General features: G+C 45.4%; 3 protein-coding genes across 11 annotated transcripts; all 3 read left to right on the top strand.

The window, feature by feature from the left end:
* Nucleotides 1-40: 40 nt before the first annotated feature.
* On the top strand, nucleotides 41-1,793 carry LOC121467354. 5 transcript variants are annotated; one of them, XR_005977465.1, is made up of 4 exons: nucleotides 42-269; nucleotides 332-739; nucleotides 798-1,302; nucleotides 1,390-1,793. XR_005977465.1 is itself a non-coding variant. In XM_041708736.1 (2 exons), the coding sequence occupies exons 1-2, from the start codon at nucleotides 73-75 to the stop codon at nucleotides 557-559; spliced, it is 387 nt and encodes a 128-aa protein (XP_041564670.1). In that variant the 5' UTR covers nucleotides 41-72; the 3' UTR covers nucleotides 560-787. The 5 variants fall into 5 exon arrangements, 1 of the variants encoding a protein (XP_041564670.1); XR_005977467.1 differs by lacking the exon at nucleotides 42-269 and having other exon boundaries at nucleotides 302-739; nucleotides 1,378-1,793; XR_005977466.1 differs by lacking the exon at nucleotides 42-269 and having other exon boundaries at nucleotides 302-739; nucleotides 798-1,318.
* A 536-nt stretch (nucleotides 1,794-2,329) lies between these two features.
* Nucleotides 2,330-3,836, top strand: LOC121467351. 5 transcript variants are annotated; one of them, XM_041708730.1, is made up of 4 exons: nucleotides 2,330-2,520; nucleotides 2,615-3,022; nucleotides 3,081-3,586; nucleotides 3,674-3,836. In XM_041708730.1, exons 2-3 carry the CDS (start codon nucleotides 2,839-2,841, stop codon nucleotides 3,440-3,442), a joined length of 546 nt encoding a protein of 181 aa, XP_041564664.1. In that variant the 5' UTR covers nucleotides 2,330-2,520; nucleotides 2,615-2,838; the 3' UTR covers nucleotides 3,443-3,586; nucleotides 3,674-3,836. The 5 variants fall into 5 exon arrangements, with proteins under 5 accessions (XP_041564664.1, XP_041564663.1, XP_041564666.1 ...); XM_041708729.1 differs by having other exon boundaries at nucleotides 2,330-2,558; XM_041708732.1 differs by lacking the exon at nucleotides 2,330-2,520 and having other exon boundaries at nucleotides 2,573-3,022; nucleotides 3,662-3,836.
* Nucleotides 3,837-4,350: 514 nt separating this feature from the next.
* On the top strand, nucleotides 4,351-4,885 carry LOC121467352. The gene is made up of 2 exons (XM_041708734.1): nucleotides 4,351-4,540; nucleotides 4,640-4,885. Exons 1-2 carry the CDS (start codon nucleotides 4,382-4,384, stop codon nucleotides 4,865-4,867), a joined length of 387 nt encoding a protein of 128 aa, XP_041564668.1. The 5' UTR covers nucleotides 4,351-4,381; the 3' UTR covers nucleotides 4,868-4,885.
* The last annotated feature ends 2,347 nt before the right edge of the window (nucleotides 4,886-7,232 follow it).

Raw genomic sequence — 7,232 nt, 5'->3', positions numbered from 1 at the left:
AGTCACTGCCGCGAATATCGATAGTGGCCTTAGTGACCCGATATCGCGGCATGACAATCGAAAAAAGCCAGCATGGCTGGTTTGTTTACATTTTTAGAATTTACAAGTTTGCTAATAAAAATTTTCTTTTCAGGTATTTCGCGGCTTTCTGCCAACAGGATTTGGAGTTGCCGCATCCACAGGAAGACGTCCAGTGTTGATGGAGGTGTACCAGCCAGCGGAGTCGGCGGAGTTAAGTAGCAGCCAGTTTCCAATCCACAGGGGAGAAAGTATCGTCAGAGTTTTTTTTTTTTGCACGCTGTAACTTACAAGTCCTTTCCTCTCGTACTAGGGGTGGTTGTTGCAGCACGTGTCAGCCTCATTCAAAGCCTCTGGAGAGTCCGGATTAATGTGGTTGGATACAGCCAGCTGTAGATTAGCGACGCCAACTTCAGGAGAGTCCACCGTCGGTTGTTGGCTAATTTGCCACCGAGTTTGCTGTGAATACTGGATGCACACTGACCCCAAGGGAGCAGTGGCAGAAGGAGCTGGTCCAGCTGGATGTGATAAGGACTCATGAGAGCAGGAGGCGCTAATCAGGGATGTAGTGGAGACCAGTTCTTTAGCGACTTCAAAAAAGCCCGAACCAGTGGCCGCGGAGGATCCAGTAAAGTCAGCTCGGGGCAAACCAGTTGTAGAGCATTCAGCAGTACTGCCCAAGGAGTCCAGAGGTGCAGAAACTGGAGTGTCGTTGTAAACAGTGCGTTTTTGTACGTGTGGTCGCATGTTACTAATTAAAGTCTTTTTTCCCTCGCCAGGTGGAATCATCTCGTCTATCTGCAGATTTGACCGCTTGTCTGCGTTGGAGCCGGAGCCCGCAGCTGTACCGGATTCAGCTGATGAGTTTGGAGAGTCCGGGCTAGCGCTGCTATTGTTTTTGGCGGCAGCAGATTTCGGAGCATAGAATCCAGTACCAAGGGAGATTGCAGTCAGCTGTTGGAGAGTAGTTTGTCGCAGTTCCTGTGTGTGATGAGTCCAGTTTGGCCCCATTTCTGTTGTCCCAGACAGCGGGCGAGCTATAAAGGCTTCGAGAACGCTTGGAGCTGCAGCTTGGTGATGAGTAGTGGGCGAGGGTGGAACAATTTGGTGATACTCTTCTCTCACACCAGGAGTGAGTAGCACAGCCACATCAGTTGCTGCCGACGATTCCAAGGGATCCGGATTAGCGCCGTCAATGATTTGGTCGAGGGGCAATCTTGGAGCAGCATCACTGTTGGTGTGTGGACATCTAGGAGTGACCTTCGTTGAAACCTGTAAATTTGAGTGAGAAAAATTAGGGGTGACGGCCATGGTTTTTTGGACCGCCACAGATAAAACTGTATCATATGAATCTAATAGTTCTTCTTCCAGGTACAGTTTCAGCCTGTTCAGGCCAGCTTGAAGCTGCTGCTCTGGAGTTGGCGTGCGGACCTCGGATGGTAGTAGCGGGCTCATAATAAGCCTCTGGATGTACTCTGGCTGAAACCTGATGATATGGGCCATGTCTACACGGCTAATCGTGCCACTCCTGACTGACCGTGACATGTTGTTGACCCAGTCCATCGACGGCCTTTCCTGGGGTACGCCGGTCGCTAACGCTAGTTCCTGTTTTTGCCTAGCCTGGCTTTCACGTTGTTCTATGCGCAGCTGTGCTTGCTGTAGATTACGCTGTTCGTGTTCGTGTTCGTGTTCTTGTTGTTTAAGGCGAATTAGAGTTGGAATTTGCTGCTGAAGTGTTGCCGGTGTAAACCTTTCCTCAAGATGATTAAAAAATGTTTCAGTCTTTTCCTCATTTGGATTTTTTCAGTTTGGTGCCGGTGAGACGGTCACAAGTAAGACCACTCTGCCTATATGAATAGGTGTGTGGCTTAGTATTTATTTCAGCTCGTTATATACGTTAGCTATATATAAATAGTATTTAGTGGCGTTAGCAGAGGCCTTTACAATAGTAGGCTTTAAGAGTATTTTAACAGTAGTAACATAAAAATATCTTAAAAATAAATACTGAGTATGTTAACAGGTTTTTTTTAAAATACTTGGAACTGTGACTAAACACGACAATTTATCGCTATCGAAATATTCTTATAGAAATAGTTGGCTTTAAGAGCTTTGTTTAACAGTGTTAACATAAAAAATAAATGCTGAATGTTTTAACAGGTTTTAAATACATGGAATTGTGACTAAACGCGACAAATTATTACTATCAAAATATTCTTATAGGAACTGTTAACTGTGAGGTGTGACCAAAAATGCCTGAGTATCGATGTCAAGAGTCACTGCCGCGAATATCGATAGTGGCCTTAGTGACCCGATATCGCGGCATGACAATCGAAAAAAGCCAGCATGGCTGGTTTGTTTACATTTTTAGAATTTACAAGTTTGCTAATAAAAATTTTCTTTTCAGGTATTTCGCGGCTTTCTGCCAACAGGATTTGGAGTTGCCGCATCCACAGGAAGACGTCCAGTGTTGATGGAGGTGTACCAGCCAGCGGAGTCGGCGGAGTTAAGTAGCAGCCAGTTTCCAATCCACAGGGGAGAAAGTATCGTCAGAGTTTTTTGCACGCTGTAACTTACAAGTCCTTTCCTCTCGTACTAGGGGTGGTTGTTGCAGCACGTGTCAGCCTCATTCAAAGCCTCTGGAGAGTCCGGATTAATGTGGTTGGATACAGCCAGCTGTAGATTAGCGACGCCAACTTCAGGAGAGTCCACCGTCGGTTGTTGGCTAATTTGCCACTGAGTTTGCTGTGAATACTGGATGCACACTGACCCCAAGGGAGCAGTGGCAGAAGGAGCTGGTCCAGCTGGATGTGATAAGGACTCATGAGAGCAGGAGGCGCTAATCAAGGATGTAGTGGAGACCAGTTCTTTAGCGACTTCAAAACAACCCGAACCAGTGGCCGCGGAGGATCCAGTAAAGTCAGCTCGGGGCAAACCAGTTGTAGAGCATTCAGCAGTACTGCCCAAGGAGTCCAGAGGTGCAGAAACTGGAGTGTCGTTGTAAACAGTGCGTTTTTGTACGTGTGGTCGCATGTTACTAATTAAAGTCTTTTTTCCCTCGCCAGGTGGAATCATCTCGTCTATCTGCAGATTTGACCGCTTGTCTGCGTTGGAGCCGGAGCCCGCAGCTGTACCGGATTCAGCTGATGAGTTTGGAGAGTCCGGGCTAGCGCTGCTGTTGTTTTTTGGCGGCAGCAGATTTCGGAGCATAGAATCCAGTACCAAGGGAGATTGCAGTCAGCTGTTGGAGAGTAGTTTGTCGCAGTTCCTGTGTGTGATGAGTCCAGTTTGGCCCCATTTCTGTTGTCCCAGACAGCGGGCGAGCTATAAAGGCTTCGAGAACGCTTGGAGCTGCAGCTTGGTGATGAGTAGTGGGCGAGGGTGGAACAATTTGGTGATACTCTTCTCTCACACCAGGAGTGAGTAGCACAGCCACATCAGTTGCTGCCGACGATTCCAAGGGATCCGGATTAGCGCCGTCAATGATTTGGTCGAGGGGCAATCTTGGAGCAGCATCACTGTTGGTGTGTGGACATCTAGGAGTGACCTTCGTTGAAACCTGTAAATTTGAGTGAGAAAAATTAGGGGTGACGGCCATGGTTTTTTGGACCGCCACAGATAAAACTGTATCATATGAATCTAATAGTTCTTCTTCCAGGTACAGTTTCAGCCTGTTCAGGCCAGCTTGAAGCTGCTGCTCTGGAGTTGGCGTGCGGACCTCGGATGGTAGTAGCGGGCTCATAATAAGCCTCTGGATGTACTCTGGCTGAAACCTGATGATATGGGCCATGTCTACACGGCTAATCGTGCCACTCCTGACTGACCGTTTCAGTTTGGTGCCGGTGAAACGGTCACAAGTAAGACCACTCTGCCTATATGAATAGGTGTGTGGCTTAGTATTTATTTCAGCTCGTTATATACGTTAGCTATATATAAATAGTATTTAGTGGCGTTAGCAGAGGCCTTTACAATAGTAGGCTTTAAGAGTATTTTAACAGTAGTAACATAAAAATATCTTAAAAATAAATACTGAGTATGTTAACAGGTTTTTTAAAATACTTGGAACTGTGACTAAACACGACAATTTATCGCTATCGAAATATTCTTATAGAAATAGTTGGCTTTAAGAGCTTTGTTTAACAGTGTTAACATAAAAAATAAATGCTGAATGTTTTAACAGGTTTTAAATACATGGAATTGTGACTAAACGCGACAAATTATTACTATCAAAATATTCTTATAGGAACTGTTAACTGTGAGGTGTGACCAAAAATGCCTGAGTATCGATGTCAAGAGTCACTGCCGCGAATATCGATAGTGGCCTTAGTGACCCGATATCGCGGCATGACAATCGAAAAAAGCCAGCATGGCTGGTTTGTTTACATTTTTAGAATTTACAAGTTTGCTAATAAAAATTTTCTTTTCAGGTATTTCGCGGCTTTCTGCCAACAGGATTTGGAGTTGCCGCATCCACAGGAAGACGTCCAGTGTTGATGGAGGTGTACCAGCCAGCGGAGTCGGCGGAGTTAAGTAGCAGCCAGTTTCCAATCCACAGGGGAGAAAGTATCGTCAGAGTTTTTTTTTTTGCACGCTGTAACTTACAAGTCCTTTCCTCTCGTACTAGGGGTGGTTGTTGCAGCACGTGTCAGCCTCATTCAAAGCCTCTGGAGAGTCCGGATTAATGTGGTTGGATACAGCCAGCTGTAGATTAGCGACGCCAACTTCAGGAGAGTCCACCGTCGGTTGTTGGCTAATTTGCCACCGAGTTTGCTGTGAATACTGGATGCACACTGACCCCAAGGGAGCAGTGGCAGAAGGAGCTGGTCCAGCTGGATGTGATAAGGACTCATGAGAGCAGGAGGCGCTAATCAAGGATGTAGTGGAGACCAGTTCTTTAGCGACTTCAAAAAAGCCCGAACCAGTGGCCGCGGAGGATCCAGTAAAGTCAGCTCGGGGCAAACCAGTTGTAGAGCATTCAGCAGTACTGCCCAAGGAGTCCAGAGGTGCAGAAACTGGAGTGTCGTTGTAAACAGTGCGTTTTTGTACGTGTGGTCGCATGTTACTAATTAAAGTCTTTTTTCCCTCGCCAGGTGCAAGTATCTCGTCTATCTGCAGATTTGACCGCTTGTCTGCGTTGGAGCTGGAGCCCGCAGCTGTACCTGATTCAGCTGATGAGTTTGGAGAGTCCGGGCTAGCGCTGCTATTGTTTTTGGCGGCAGCAGATTTCGGAGCATAGAATCCAGTACCAAGGGAGATTGCAGTCAGCTGTTGCAGAGTAGTTTGTCGCAGTTCCTGTGTGTGATGAGTCCAGTTTGGCCCCATTTCTGTTGTCCCAGACAGCGGGCGAGCTGTAAAGGCTTCAAGAACGCTTGGAGCTGCAGCTTGGTGATGAATAGTGGGCGAGGGTGGAACAATTTGGTGGTATTCTTCTCTCACACCAGGAGTGAGTAGCACAGCCACATCAGTTGCTGCAGACGATTCCAAGGGAACCGGACTAGCGCCGTCAATGATTTGGTCGAGGGGCAATCTTGGAGCAGCATCACTGTTGGTGTGTGGACATCTAGGAGTGACCTTCGTTGAAACCTGTAAATTTGAGTGAGAAAAATTAGGGGTGACGGCCATGGTTTTTTGGACCGCCACAGATAAATCTGTATCATATGAATCTAATAGTTCTTCTTCCAGGTACAGTTTCAGCCTGTTCAGGCCAGCTTGTAGCTGCTGCTCTGGAGTTGGCGTGCGGACCTCGGATGGTAGAAGCGGGCTCATAATAAGCCTCTGGATGTACTCTGGCTGAAACCTGATGATATGGGCCATGTCTACACGGCTAATCGTGCCACTCCTGACTGACCGTGACATGTTGTTGACCCAGTCCATCGACGGCCTTTCCTGGGGTACGCCGGTCGCTAACGCTAGTTCCTGTTTTTGCCTAGCCTGGCTTTCACGTTGTTCTATGCGCAGCTGTGCTTGCTGTAGATTACGCTGTTCGTGTTCGTGTTCGTGTTCTTGTTGTTTAAGGCGAATTAGAGTTGGAATTTGCTGCTGAAGTGTTGCCGGTGTAAACCTTTCCTCAAGATGATTAAAAAATGTTTCAGTCTTTTCCTCATTTGGATTTTTTCAGTTTGGTGCCGGTGAGACGGTCACAAGTAAGACCACTCTGCCTATATGAATAGGTGTGTGGCTTAGTATTTATTTCAGCTCGTTATATACGTTAGCTATATATAAATAGTATTTAGTGGCGTTAGCAGAGGCCTTTACAATAGTAGGCTTTAAGAGTATTTTAACAGTAGTAACATAAAAATATCTTAAAAATAAATACTGAGTATGTTAACAGGTTTTTTAAAATACTTGGAACTGTGACTAAACACGACAATTTATCGCTATCGAAATATTCTTATAGAAATAGTTGGCTTTAAGAGCTTTCAGTTTGGTGCCGGTGAGACGGTCACAAGTAAGACCACTCTGCCTATATGAATAGGTGTGTGGCTTAGTATTTATTTCAGCTCGTTATATACGTTAGCTATATATAAATAGTATTTAGTGGCGTTAGCAGAGGCCTTTACAATAGTAGGCTTTAAGAGTATTTTAACAGTAGTAACATAAAAATATCTTAAAAATAAATACTGAGTATGTTAACAGGTTTTTTTAAAATACTTGGAACTGTGACTAAACACGACAATTTATCGCTATCGAAATATTCTTATAGAAATAGTTGGCTTTAAGAGCTTTGTTTAACAGTGTTAACATAAAAAATAAATGCTGAATGTTTTAACAGGTTTTAAATACATGGAATTGTGACTAAACGCGACAAATTATTACTATCAAAATATTCTTATAGGAACTGTTAACTGTGAGGTGTGACCAAAAATGCCTGAGTATCGATGTCAAGAGTCACTGCCGCGAATATCGATAGTGGCCTTAGTGACCCGATATCGCGGCATGACAATCGAAAAAGCCAGCATGGCTGGTTTGTTTACATTTTTAGAATTTACAAGTTTGCTAATAAAAATTTTCTTTTCAGGTATTTCGCGGCTTTCTGCCAACAGGATTTGGAGTTGCCGCATCCACAGGAAGACGTCCAGTGTTGATGGAGGTGTACCAGCCAGCGGAGTCGGCGGAGTTAAGTAGCAGCCAGTTTCCAATCCACAGGGGAGAAAGTATCGTCAGAGTTTTTTGCACGCTGTAACTTACAAGTCCTTTCCTCTCGTACTAGGGGGTGG

Source organism: Drosophila elegans, unplaced genomic scaffold (assembly GCF_018152505.1).
Source record: "Drosophila elegans isolate 14027-0461.03 unplaced genomic scaffold, ASM1815250v1 contig_383, whole genome shotgun sequence".
NCBI lineage: Eukaryota > Metazoa > Arthropoda > Insecta > Diptera > Drosophilidae > Drosophila > Drosophila elegans.
This window is presented reverse-complemented; position numbering and strand designations above follow the sequence as displayed.